Genomic DNA, 14,243 nt, shown 5'->3' with positions numbered 1-14,243 from the left:
TATTGAAACCAGAGAGAGGGAAGAGAGACTGGGGTTCTCCTCATTAAGAATCCTGACTTTTACTGGGTCTCCTTCCTGGCCATCAACTTGTCCAACCTCACCCCCAGCTAAAGCCATATTTCTAGTTCAACTTCTTCCGGCTCTCAGCCAGTCCTCTCGTTTCAGCCACCAATTTCTCACATTGCTGTGGTAATGGGAGACCCCTTATCTTGTTGAAAATAAGTCTTAACCTGAAAAAATTATGATTTCACCCTAAAGCATTGCTGAAAGGACAAGTCTTGTAATAGCTGCTTAGAAAAAAAAATATGGTCCCGTATCTCTTGGAGACATTTTGCTCTCCTATAAGAAGCACCCTCTAATGGTGAATACTTATAACACATTTCCACCCTCTAACAACTTGACAGTATTGCTTCAACATAGAGACAAATTCTTTCTGTGTAGCTCTGTTGGTATCATCTGAAAGCTGCCTATGTTTAAATGAAGAGTATCATTTCAACCATCCTTCTTTACTGAAAATAAGGGAAAAAGACAAACACATAGCCTTTTGCTTCTTTCTGCCCCACAGTGTCTACCCAGGGGTAGGCACACAGCAGAGGGTGCCAGCTGGTGTACTGACCTCATTCCTGGTTCCAGAGAACACATGCAGCACAGAGGAGAACTGAGCTTTGGAGTCTGATTGCTTAGGTTTGCCATTTCCACAACCGACTTTAGTCCTCAAAGCCTCAGTTTGTCAATCTGCAAAATGGCAACAATACTGCTTATGATACTGATGGGAGGATTGGATGAGATGATGCCTAAGAAGCAGCAGACACATGGCATGGGTTTGGGAAATGTTTTCTTTGTAAATATTGTTACTGTTGTTGCTATTACTAAATGTCCTGCTTCTCCTCCGTGTGCCCGCCCAGTGATCCACTACGAGGTTGAGGTTTGGACCGGGGATGTAGGCGGAGCAAGCACCACTGCCCGAGTATTCATGCAGATTTATGGTGAGAAAGGCAAGACAGAAGTGCTCTTCCTCTCCAGCCGCTCGAAGGTGTTTGAACGGGCGTCCAAGGACACATTCCAGGTGTGTGGGGGTAAAGCCATGGTGGCGGAGGGGAGCCAAGAGAGGGCTCAGCATACGTCTGAAAACAGAGGGATTGGTTCTCAGGCCTGGCTTCTTGTTAGCACCATCTGAGGAGCTTTAAGTCTACACCTGGATCAATTAAATGAGAACCTCTATGGTTGGATATGTTTTCTGTGTGTGTGTGTATGTGTGTGCTCAAGTTATGTCCGACTCTTTGTGGCCCCATCGACTGTAGCCCACCAGGCCCTTCTATCCAGGAAACTTTCCAGGCAAGAAAACTGGGGTATGTTTCTGAAATCTCTACCAGTGATACTAACGTGCTGCCAATTCTGAGAACAGCTGGAGGGTTGATTCTAATTTAGCAAAATACGGTGCGAGGGCCTTGGCCACCACATTAGTTTCCAGCCTTGGCCTCTGATTCGACAGCTCACTCGGTCTAAGAGTAGGGCCATGCTTCCCAACCAGGATACTTGGAGGCTCGGGGTCTCATGACTCTGTCTGAGTGTCCCAGGCCACCTCAAGTCCCTTTGAGTAGTGGAGAAAAAAAGATGAGAACGTAAGCATGTTGTTGGCAGGAGAGAAGGACCCAGGGCGGTGCCTTTTAAGGGGCATGTGAATGTCTTCTATGGGACACAAGTGCATTTGTGCACGTGTGTACGTGTGCAGATCTGTTCTACAGTAATATCTTCATGCTGGCTGCTCTGCGTGTGCGCCATAAGTAGCCTGGCCCTCAGCAAAGAGTCCTAACCCAGTGCCCAGCAGAGAGGGTCCTGGCTTAGCTGGGCCAGAGTCACGGGTGTCTGGAACGTCAGCGGTGGAGGAGGCCTCCTAAAATCCAGCCCTCTCCTGACACTGCTGAGTGCAAGGGCCTGATTGGCTCACCTCCCTGAGCCTCAGCTTCTTTATCAGCTCAAACCTAGGTTTACAATAACTACCTGGCCTGCTTCACAGCCCCTGGAAGGATTAAAATGGTCAATGTCAGGGAAAGTACTTAGGAAACTGTGACCAGTCACGGAGGTGTTAGGAGCAGAGCGTCTTCTGGATGTGAATGGACTGCGTGGCTGGGTGTGGTGGTGGCTGCATTCATAGCTGGGCAGGTTGATGGGGAGCAGAGACGGCAAGTGAGCCCAACTGTGAGGGTGCTGTGACCTGGAAAATACTGGAGAGGAGGAGATGGGGGGGAGAGAGATGGTAAGTGAGCCAGACTGCGAGGGTGCTGTGACCAGGAACCACTGGAATGTGCTGAAGAAGGAACTTACCATATCCAGAGCCCATCCCTACAAAGCTGAGAAGAATGCACTCCTCTTTCAGGGGGTCCTGGGCTCCATTTTGGCTACTCATTTTCTCACAGAGGTGCTTCTGGCTACATTGTGGCTCCATGAACAGTGAGTCAGGAGACCTGAACTCTCCTGCAGATCTGAGGTCCAGCTAGGGGGACACCAAACAGCTCATGGGACAGCCCTGGGCCTCAGTCTGTTCAGCACGGGAGCTGTTGCCTGAGCCGGGGCCAGACCTCCCCTGGGTGTCAGGCTCAGATCAGAGTGGCAGATGGAAGGTCGAGGACCCAGTCCTCTGAAGCAGAGCTAAATCCCTGCCCTTTGAGCCGGCCGTGTGCTAAGCCCAGCGCAGGAGAGAGCTGAGCGCACAGACAGTAGCGCCCGCAGGCAGAGAGGGCATCCAGGCATCCAGGCTAGGCCGAGACCTTGCCAACCTCCGAGATCCCCTGAGTGCTCAGGGAGGGGTTAGGGTTAGGGTTAGGGTTAGGGTGTGGTGGTGGGGGGCTGGGGCCTCTTGGAGGCGTGGGGGAGACTTCTGTCTTTGACAAACACCACTTTTTTTTTTTTTTGCTTCTTGGAAAAGTTCTATATGATTAATGCTAGGGGGAAAAATGCTCCGAAAAAGAGCATAGGAAGACACAACACTAAAGAAAAAAAAAAAGATAATAAAGCTCCGGAACTGGAATGAATAGGTTTAGTTAAAGGCAGAGGAGGGAATAAAGGCATTCTGCACGAGGGAACAAAGATACAGAAATAAGAAAAATAGGAGTGAGTGTGACGTGCAGAGAGAGAGAGAGAGTGTGTGTGTGTGTGTGTGTAAAGTGTAGAACGAGAAAGAGAAGGAAGGAGACCATATTGACCCACTGTGTTGGGGGTGCACTGTGTCGGTTTGGGTGGGGAGGGGCGTCCGGCAGGGAAACCAGGCTTGGGTGGGCAGGGCGGGAGAGGAGGCGCGGGGGCAGCTTTGACTCAGAGGCCCCAGTCTCTGGCTCCGGCGGCTCTGCGGGGCCCCGGGGAGGATGCCGAGGACCCCCCAAGTCACTGCCCCCGCGCTTCGTGCAGCTGGAGGCAGCGGACGTAGGCCAGGTCTTCAAGATCCGGCTGGGCCACACGGGCGAGGGCTTCAGCCCCAGCTGGTACGTGGACGCCGTGTGGCTGCGGCACCTGGCGGTGCGGGAGGAGGACCTCACACCCGAGGAGGAGGCGCGCAGGAAGAAGGAGAAGGACAGGCTGCGGCAGCTGCTCAGGAAGGAACGCCTGAAGGCCAAGCTGCAGCGGAAGAAGAAAAAGAAGGAGGCGGGCAGCGAGGAGGAGGACGAGGAGGAGGAGTCCTCGTCCGAGGAGGAGTCCTTGTCAGAGGAAGAGGAGGAGGAGACCGAGGAGGAAGAGGGGGAGGAGGACCTGGAGCCCGGGATGCGGGAGGTGATCCAGGAGTACAGGTTCGACGCCCACCGCTGGCTGGCCCGGGGCAAGGAGGACAACGAGCTGGCGGTGGAGCTGGTGCCCGCGGGCCAAGAGGGTCCTGAGCGTAAGCCTGAGGAGGGGTCACATAGCCCCCCAGGGTGGGGGTGGGGTACAGAGAGGGAAGGATGCCCAGCTCTTCTTGCAGGTGGGGCCCCCCGTGACTCTCCTGACCTGGGCTGTGCTGAAATGCCACCGTGGACCATTCTTTGCTGGGGCTGGCGTTGCCCTTGCCCTGGGACTCTTGGGAGGAGCCCTGGTATAGCTCACGGTGACTCATCGTGGGGACATCAGTAGGAGGGTTGCTGAGGACCAGCGCCTTGCCAGAACTCGCAGCCTCCTGGGCTTCATGGTGAAGGGAAGTCTTGGGTAGGGAGGAGGAGCCGGTTTGCGTCCACCATCAGTGTAGGTTTGGGTGTACCCGGAGGTCTTTCCGGCCCCCACCATCTGGCTGGATGCAATGGGCTGAGCCTCAGGTCCACCCCGAGGCCCGGGCATCCTCAGCACTGCCTTTCTGTGTCCCCCAGCCAACACCTACGAGATACAGGTGATCACGGGGAATGTGCCCAAGGCTGGCACTGATGCCAACGTCTTCCTGACCATCTACGGGGAGGAATACGGGGACACGGGCGAGCGGCCCCTGAAGAAGTCAGACAAGTCCAACAAGTTTGAGCAGGGACAGGTAGGGTGTGGGCTCCCCGGGGGCGGGGGAGGGGGGCAGGTGAGTCCCAGATGGAGGGAGCCCTCTGGTGATTCCCAAGGCAGGCCCAGCCTGCATGGCAAGTGCTGTGTGCAGTATTGTGCCCTGTTCAGTCCAGCCGGATAGAATGGAAGCACCTCGTCCATAAGCACCAGGGCTTTGTTGCGGGGACATAAAGAAAGGCCCAGGTGGGGTCCAGGAAGTGCCCAGGAACTAACTGGAGGCGGCATGGGTACCAGACCCTCAGGTGCTGAGTCAGGGGACAGGGGTTCAGGGAGGAAGTGCTGACCAGAAGCTTTGGGGGAAACTTGGAGGGAAGGAGGCATGTGAGCTGGGCTACGGTGGAGGAGTATGGTGTTGGCCTCAAGATGACAGCAAGAGGTGTTCCCTGAAGATGGGACCACACGAGGAGGTGTGGGGTGGAAGTGCGGAAGGCCAGTTGGAGGACGTTGGACGGTGGGTCTTCTCACTCCGCTGTGGTTACTGCCAAGCCATGGTGGGCGCTGCCTCTGAGAAGCTTGATGTGACCAACTGAAGGGATGGGGGCGTGAGAGCCTTGAGTGACAGTTGGGAAATTTGATCTATATCCTGAGGCAGTGACGCCACGATGGCATTTGGGCATTTAGAGAAATGCAGGCCCCTCTCCTTCCTGGTACAGTAGGAAAAGCACGGAAGACTGCAGCTGTCATTCTCGTCCCTTGAGATTTTATAGGGTCCTCTGGCTAGAAGACTGTCTCTCATGTCACCTTTCCCATTTCTGCCAGCATCCCAAAGCCAGGTTCCCTTGTTAACAAAGAGGAGAACCAGAAATGTACAAATCCATTAAAAATACTTCTGGGCTCATTGCTTGATCTATTTTGGATGTCCCCTGCTTTTTACTTCAACACCACCTTCCCATGACTTGAGGATCAGGATTTATTTCTGTGTTTCCTTTAAAACTTGCAGCCACTATGATGACTAGAATTGGAAGAAAATTGCTGCAGAGGATGTAATTGGCACAACTGATGAAATCTGAACAGAGACTATATGTTGAATAATATTGTGTTGGCTTTGTTTCCTGAGTTTGGTAATTGCCCTGTCATTATATGGGCTTCCTCTGTGGCTCAGCGGTAAAGAATCCACCTACAGTGCAGGAGCTGCAGGAGACGCAGGTTCAGTCCCTGGACTGGGAAGACCCCCTGACAGAGAGCATGGCCACCCACTCCAGTATTCTTGCCTGGAGAATCCCATGGACAGAGGAGCCTGGCAGGCTACAGTCCATAGGATCGCAGAGTCGGACATGACTTGTTACTGAGCACGCAAGCACTGAGATTATATGAGAATGTTATTCTTAGAAAATCCGTGCTGAAGAAGTCAAAAGTAGAGGATCATGATATCTGCCAAATACTTTCAAATAATTCAGGCAAAAAATAGAGAAAGGGCAAGAGAGATTGAGAGAAAGCAAGATCTAAGGGTATACAAAATTTCATTGCACTGTTTCTGCAAATTTTCTGTAAATTTGGAATGCTTTCCAATAAGTAGTTTAAAAGTTATAGTTAAGAAGATCTCATTCACGTATCGGGTTCACCCTCTGGTCCTGGCGTCATCTGTTTCCTCCAGCGCATATATGTGCACTGGTATCATATACGAACACTGGTATCGTATAGGGCTTCCCTAGTGGTCTCTCTTCCCACTTGAATGGTGAGCGATCTAGGTCTTACACTGTACATTCTGTCAATCACTTCGGATTTGCACTTTGACTCATAGTAGGTACTGAATCGGAACTTGTGGTTGAAGGAGTTTATGCACATATGTACACACACAGCATGTAGTATCTGCACATATGTAAGCAACAGGCCCTACACACACACACACACACACACACACACACACACACATGCACACCCCGCAACACAAATGTGGGCATTCAGTCAACCCATTTTCCCTACCCCTCTCTCACGGTCACTTCTGTCACCCTCCTACCTCCCTCCACCTTCCAGGACACAGTGAAAGTGAGAAGACCCCCTGGCAGGGGCAGGTGAAAAGACAGTAGTGCAGCAGGTGAAGGGAATGAAGAGGTGGAGGCTTCCAGCTATAAAATACAGAAGTCTCAGGGGTGTAATGTACACACAGGGAATATAGTCAATAATGTTGTAATGATTCTGTATGGTGATGGATGATAACTGGTCTTTAAGTGGTCATCATTTCATAATGTATAAAAATATTGGACCACTATGTTATACACCTGAAACTAATTTAATGTTGTATATTAATGATAATTCAATGAACAAAAGTCAGTAGTGCAGACCAAACCCCAGATGGCTGGCTACATTTTCCATGTCCCCTCCTTCTGGATGCTTTGGATCTAACCATTGGCCTCAGGCTGCCCCAGGTCCTGGGAGGGTGAAGCTGACGGTGAGGTGGGGAGGGCTGCCCTCCTCCATGAGCGCTACTCTGATCTTTCCCAGACAGATACCTTCACCATCTATGCCATTGATCTGGGGCCCCTGACCAAGATTCGGATTCGCCATGACAACTCAGGCAACAGACCGGGCTGGTTCCTGGACAGAATAGACATCACTGACATGAACAATGAGATCACGTGAGTGGGACTGGAGGGGAGGGAGGGCAGGTCATGCCTGCCACTAAGATATGGAAAGAAGGGTAGGGGTGGGGTGGCTGTGATGGGTGAGGAGAGAGGGTGGCTAGGATGTGGGTTTGGCCCATGGCGCTGGCTGGGTGGGCAATGCCTCCCTCCCTTCCCTCTCCTTGGGCTGCCCCTCAGCTGCTTGCCCTGTCAGGCAGGCAGTCTAGTGGAACATCTGATCCAGTTCTTTAAGTCCATCACTTCAGAAAGTCAGGTCTTCTATTCCAGCCCTGGCCCAATCTCCGTGCCTAGACTTACTATTCACAAGTCTCTCCATGTATAAAGTGACTTCCAGGACATGACTTTAGTGTTCTAGACTGGGAGTAAGGAAACTTATTCTGTAAAGTGAAAGTGAAGTCGCTCAGTCGTGTCCGACTCTTTGTGACACGTGGACTGTAGCCCACCAGGCTCCTCCGTCCCCGGGATTCTCCAGGCAAGAATACTGAAGTGGGTTGCCATTTCCTTCTCCAATTCTGTAAAGGCCAGATAGTAAATATTTTAGGCCATTTGGTCTCTGTTTCAGTTCAGCTTTGCCTTTGCTGCAGAAGAGTAGCCATAGACAATACCTAAGTGAATGGATTTTATTTAAGCTGGTTGATTTTTTTTTTTTTTTTTAAGTTACAGTAGTCAGGAACTGGACTTCCCTGGTGGCTCAGCAGTAAAGAATTTGCCTGCCAGTGCAGGAGATATGAGTTCAATCCCTTGGTTGGGAAGATCCCCTAGAGGAGGAAATGGCAACCCTCTCCAGTATTCTTGCCTGGGAAATCCCGTGGACAGAGGAGACTGGTGGTCTACAGTCCGTAGAGTTACAAAGAGTTCGATATAACTTAACAACTCAACAGCAACAACGGCAAAGTAAATGGATGTGTCTGTGGTCCACGAAAACTTCATTCATGGGCACTGCAACTTGAATTCCATGTAATTTTCACATGTCACAAAAACTATTTTTGTTTATATTGTTTTCAACCATTTAAAGATGTAAAACCTTTGCTTAGGTACATAAGTGTGGTGGGCCAGATTTGGCTCACAGGCCATAGCTTCCTGGGCCCTGCTCCAGACTCACAGCTACCCTCAGGAGGTAGGGTGGGAAGGGGGTCTTGTTCTCCTGACAGGTGAAGGAACCACACCCCAGGGAGGGGAGGCTGTAGCCCCAGTGTCAGTTTGTGCCAGAGCCAGGACCAGAACTCCAGACCATCAGAGATGAATCCTGTGTGTTCCCACCATTAGGCCACATTGCCTTTTGAATGAGGGGAGTCAGGGGCAAGAACACCTGGCGCTGTTGGGGGCAGGGGCACAGCGGTGGGCAGAGAAGCGGGCAAGATCTCGAGAGGCTTGTGGAGCTGCTGAGGGCCTGCCAGTGCCCAGAATGTCGAGGGCACTTAAGAAATAAATGTTTGGATTAAACAACATCTTGGTCTGGTATCTCCTGAAACATTCCCTGCTCTGTGCAAGGTAGGGGTTGATGGAGGTCACCCCAACTTCCACCTCAACCCTGCCCCACCAGCCCAAGAGATTACTCCAGATGGGGACACTAAGGGACAGCTCACATACAGCCCAGTGTCATAGATTTCCATGAGGTCACATGAGGGCCCCGTGATGGCAGAGAAGGGCTGTGGGATAAGCCCACCCTGGGAACCAGGGTCCTCACCTAGGGTAGGTGCTCTGCGAGAAACTCACCAGGTCACCCTGGACAAGTTGCTACACCATCTTTATCAAAACTTTTTATTTTATATTGCAGTATGGTTGATTAACAATCATGTATTTGTTATAGGTGTACAGCAAAGTGATTCAGTTATATCCATACAACTATCCATTCTTTTTCAAATTCTTTTCCCTTTCAGGTTAGTAGACTGAGTTTCCTGTGCTATATAATAGCTCCTTATTGGTTATCTATTTTAAATATAATAGTGTGTACATGTCAATCCCAAATTCCATCTTCATGAGCTTTCATTTGCTCTTCTGATAAATGGGTTTAAAGATAATAGCCCAACTTACATCTCAAGATGGCCTCAAAATCTAAAGAAAGCATTTAATCTTGACAAAGACAAAGTGCTCCAAAAAAAATGTAAGGACAGGGACAAACTGGGAACATCCCATGCAGCCTGGTTAGGGTTGGTGAACTCTGTTCAGTTGATTTGGCATCTCTGGGCCAGCCCAACATACTTGAAAATTATTGCAGCTCTATAATCTGTTTTAGTTTCTGTCCATACTTGTCTTCTTTCATTATTAAGAATATTAGCTGTTCTTACCATTTCAACTTAAGACATTGGGTGACTTTGTAAAAAACCTTGTTGGAATTTTGATCATTTTGCTGTTAAATGTATGTGCAGAGAATTACACATTTAGACCATGAAGTGCTCCCCCAGGCACACATTTCTGTCTCTCCAGGTGCTCCTTGAGTATCTCAGTCAGGCCATTTTCTACACATTTTCTACTCTTGCTTCACACAGGCTACAGGTTCCTGTTACATTTGCTCAAGTGTCTTCTGTCTTTATCACTCTTGTGATGGACCCTTCTCATCACTCCTCTCTCCTTTTCCCCGCCCTTACTTTTTCCTTCCTCCACTCCTTCCTTGTTCGTGTTGCATGGTTTCTTTACTTTGTTTTGTTGGTATTGAAGCAGCAGTAAGGGCTCTGTGCTCAGCTGGCTCCAGCCATGGGCAAGCAGAGAGCGACTCTGAGCAAAGCCTGCCCCTGGGAGAGAGATGTAAAACCGTGGCCATTCGTTGGAAGCAGAATGAGAGCAGTGAGTCTTCTCTCTCTTGGAGAGGCACTGTCTTCTCAAGAGCGCCACGACCTTCCATGACCTTTGTTAGCTCAGGAATAAGACCTCTGCGGCCAGAAGGGTGAAGGCACACTGAGCTGTTCTGGACACGGTCACTGGTCTCCTTGCAGACTGGGTGCCCATATCTCCTCTCTGCTGCTCCCCACCGCTCCGTCCATTGCCCCTTCTGTCAGAAAAGCTGTCAGACGCCCCTCCCCATCTTCAGCACCTTCTGGTCAAAGCCTCCTGGCTGGCCCCTCCACCTCACCCAGGCCCTGCCTGTGTCTGCAGCTGTCCAGACCCCCAGGCCATGTGCCTTCTCTGCTCACGCTGCGCAGAGGCTCCTGGGTCTGTCACAGTAAGAGCAAGAGCACGTCCAGTGGCCGGTCCCACCGCTTTGGCTCACTCCTTGCTGTTTCTTGAAGCCAACAGACGTGGTCCCCCCTCAGGGCCTTTGCGTGTGCTGTCCCCTCCCTACCCCAATGGCTCGCTCATCCTTTGTCTAGGTGGGTCTCTGCTTAGGTCCCACCGGCTCAGCGAGGCCCCGCTCCCAGCCCTGGACCTTTCATTCCTCCTCCTCTGTTTACTTTCCCCACATCACTGACTTACAATTCACTGCTCCATTTAGTCATTCTTCCTCTCCCTGATATAGAATATGAGGTCCCCTGAATGAAGAAATAACTCCATCTGTTTTGTTCGCTGCTGTGTCTGCCCTTCACCACCCAGTCTCTAGAAGAGTGCCCGGCACGTAATAGGCACACCATCGATACTTATTAAGTCAACTAATAGATAAAATTACGCTTGATGTGTTCATTCATTCATTCATTCATTCAACAAACATGAGCCATGCTAAGTGCTGCCAGCTAAGCAACTGGCTCAGACACCACCTCTGAAGAGCAGAAACCTATGATGGGAGGTACTTCAGGTTTAATTCCTTTCTCTTCCACTCTTTGCCTGTGTGGCCTGGGAAGTCACCTCTTGAGTCTCAGTTCTTCCATTCATACAATGGGCATAAAGAAACTCTTTCACAAAATCATTGCAAGGACTAAGTGAGGTACTGTGTGTCAGGGGGCCCAACATCCAGTAAAAGGCAGTATCCGTTCTTTCCCTGAGCAGGAAGGTTCCAGTGAGTCAACATCTAAAAGTGGCCAGACAGCTAGGAAATGGGGCAGGAGAATGTGCAGGGTGGTTGAGGAGCTGACAGCCAGGGAGGCAGGGACAGCACACGGACTGCAGGGCGAGCAGGTGCTGGTGGTCTCTGCGTGGTAACCTAGAACATTGAGGGGACTGGGGAGGAGGGTGTGATGGTAGGTGATCAGGCTGCTCTTTTATCCAAGGTGGCATCAAGATGTGCCTTTATGAACAAGCAGCTCTTGGATGTTTGAGTGCTTGAAACAGAGGACATTAAAAGCAGTTGGAAAATTATCAGAGAAATGCAAATCAAGACCACAGTGAGGTACCATTTCACACCAGTCAGAATGGCAGCGATCCAAAAGTCTACAAGCAATAAATGCTGGAGAGGGTGTGGAGAAAAGGGAACCCTCTTACACTGTTGGTGGGATTGCAAATTAGTACAGCCACTATGGAGAACAGTGTGGAGATTCCTTAAAAAATTGCAAATAGAACTGCCTTATGACCCAGCAATCCCACTGGAGGAAACCAGAATTGAAAGAGACATGTGTACCCCAATGTTCATCGCAGCACTGTTTATAACAGCCAGGACATGGAAACAACCTAGATGTCCATCAGCAGATGAATGGATAAGAAAGCAGTGGTACATATACACAATGAAGTATTACTCAGCCATTAAAAAGAATATATTTGAATCAGTTCTAATGAGGTGGATGAAACTGGAGCCTATTATACAGAGTGAAGTAAGCCAGAAAGAAAAACACCAATACAGTATACTAACACATATATATGGAATATGGAATTTAGAAAGATGGTAATGATAACCCTGTTTGCGAGACAGCAAAAGAGACACAGATGTAGAGAAAGGACTTTTGGACCCTGTGGGAGAGGAAGAGGGTGGGATGATTTGGGAGAATGGCATTGAAACATGTATACTATCATGTAAGAAACGAATCGCCAGTCTATGTTCAATACAGGATACAGGATGCTTGGGGCTGGTGCATGGGGATGATCCAGAGAGATGATATGGGGTGGGAGGTGGGAGGGGGGTTCAGGATTGGGAACTCATGTACACCCGTGGCTGTTAAAGTATTTTAAAAATTAAAAAAAAAAAAGATGTGCCTTTATGAACAAGCAGCTCTTGGATGTTTGAGTGCTTGAAACAGAGGGCATTAAACATGGGTGGAAAATGTGATTCAGGTGGCACAGAGGTGGAGAGCCAGGGGGCACATACGGGATGCAGTGGGTCACTGTGTTTTTCTTCGGCGTGAGGATCATGGAGGATAGGAAACAGGAGAAGAACACTGGAGAGGGCGGCAAGACAGGGTGAAGGGGCTCAAAAGCCACACTGAGAACACATCCAGGCTCCTGGCTGGTGGCATTTCATGGGCACCCTGCTGAAGCTGAGCATGGGAGCTGGGGGGAAGGAGCAGGGAGATGTCAGCTGCTGTCAGGCCCCCTTGGGAGATGCTTTCTGAGCAGACAGGCTCAAGAGAGGGTGTGATGCCCAGAGCCCCTGCCGCCGCCATGAGGTCACCCAGACAGAGCCACAGTGGCCCCAGGGGTCTGATGTGCAGAGCTGGACGGATTCAGCCGAGTGTCAGCAGGACCCCTTGGAGCCCTTCTGGCCTCTGAGACCATTGCTCTGGAGGGCAGCTGAGTCTGAGCTTGAAACCCCAGGAGGAGGGGACTGGGGGAAGTGGAGGCCAAAGATTTATTGATCTGCAACTCAATTGCAGAAAAAAAAGAATAATTATTTTCCAAATAGAGAATGCTTGAGGTCTTTTAGAGGAGTCTCAAGCTGTGATCGAATGATGTGGAAAGTCTTTTTAATGGTGGTTTGCAGCTGTGAATGGCTCTGAGTGCATTGTCCTGGGGTCTGAGGTCTCCCATGGGTTGACCGGGGCTCTACCCACAGACTCACATCCTCTCATATAAGGAGGCCGCTAGTCCCTTGGGCAGGGAGCAAACTGTGAAGCTGAGACAGTTTGTCTGGGGACTCTAGCCTGGGAGGCTCCACCACTGGCCTCTCTGGAAAAAAACATTTTAAAAGTGTCAGGTTGATGTTCACGTTGACAGTCCCATCACACTTGGAATGAGGAGAGCCAGACCTCTCCTCTCACGGGCTCTGCTCAGACACTTCCTGAGCCTTGGGGTGACGTCAGGCACCACATTCTAAGGGGGCTGATGGAAAAGAGAAAATGCATCTTCAAGAAAAGAATAGTGGCTGATTAAGAAACCTAGGAGTTGTGGCAGGAATTCTGAAGGAGGAATTCAGAACGTTTCACCTGAAGAGGGCCCCATGCCTTTCGATTCCATTGATTCCTGTGGTGCCCATGTATGCCAGGGACTGTGGACGGCAAGGGGTGAGGAGACTCTGAGCTCGTGGGGTGTTCAGTTTGCCTGACTTCTGGCAGAGACACGTTAGATACATGCTCCTGGGCAACCTCTTCCTTTCTCATCACTTCAGCGACCATTTATTTGACAATCACGTCCATGTGGTATCCCAAGTTGTATCAGTCAGAATAGGCTAAGTTCTGCTAGATAACAAGTGGCCCTAAAATGTCAGTGGCCTCACACAATGGGAGCTTAGTTCTTGCTCATAACACATGTCACGGGGGGAAGGGATCAGGGGCATATAGGTTGAGAATCACTGTGATCTCTCAGACATCCAGGCTGGTGGAGGCTTTTCCTCAGTGTGTTTCCATGCTCTTCCTTACAGTGGGAGGAGATGTGACCAATTGTGCACTGGGTCCTAAAGACCCCTTACAGCCCAGAGATTCCAAGTACATTAGTAAACACTTAAAAATTCAAAGTCCTCCTCATCTCTAAAGCTATGAATCTCTGATGTTTTCGTTTCTGAATACATAACAGAAATGGGCGGACATTTGGGAGTGTGTTGTCTTGAATCAGGGCGTCTTTGTTAAGTCCTTCTCTCTGCTGCTTCCTCGCCCCCTTCCTTGTTGACTAAATGAGGTTTGCCTCATCTTCCTTCCTCCTCTAATACTTTAGCTATTTTTTTTATATAGATCTGCAATAAAATCAAATCACTCAACTTCAGAGAGGAAGAAAGCAAATGCCACAGAAGTTAGGAATGTATTTAGTGTTCTGAGCTCTGTCCACATTCGATCAGATAGCCTTTTTCCACCTCTGGTTTGAGCCCTAAGACATAGATTCCTGTTCTGATTGATCTCATAAGACCCTGAATTGTGAAAGACA

General features: G+C 50.0%; 1 protein-coding gene across 2 annotated transcripts in view; it reads left to right on the top strand.

Moving 5' to 3' along the window:
• Positions 1-14,243, top strand: part of LOXHD1 (lipoxygenase homology PLAT domains 1) — a 197,850-nt gene that overhangs the window by 100,895 nt on the left and 82,712 nt on the right. For both annotated transcript variants that reach the window (XM_027960888.3, XM_042239257.2), the window contains exons 18-21: positions 906-1,066; positions 3,406-3,871; positions 4,332-4,486; positions 6,952-7,085. In XM_027960888.3, coding sequence (XP_027816689.2) covers positions 906-1,066; positions 3,406-3,871; positions 4,332-4,486; positions 6,952-7,085 — 916 coding nt within the window. The remainder of the gene's footprint in view (positions 1-905; positions 1,067-3,405; positions 3,872-4,331; positions 4,487-6,951; positions 7,086-14,243) is intronic.

This window comes from Ovis aries, chromosome 23 (genome assembly GCF_016772045.2).
Source record: "Ovis aries strain OAR_USU_Benz2616 breed Rambouillet chromosome 23, ARS-UI_Ramb_v3.0, whole genome shotgun sequence".
In the NCBI taxonomy this organism is placed as follows: domain Eukaryota; kingdom Metazoa; phylum Chordata; class Mammalia; order Artiodactyla; family Bovidae; genus Ovis; species Ovis aries.
Note: the sequence above shows the minus strand (reverse complement) of the source record. Positions and strands in the feature narration are given on the sequence as shown.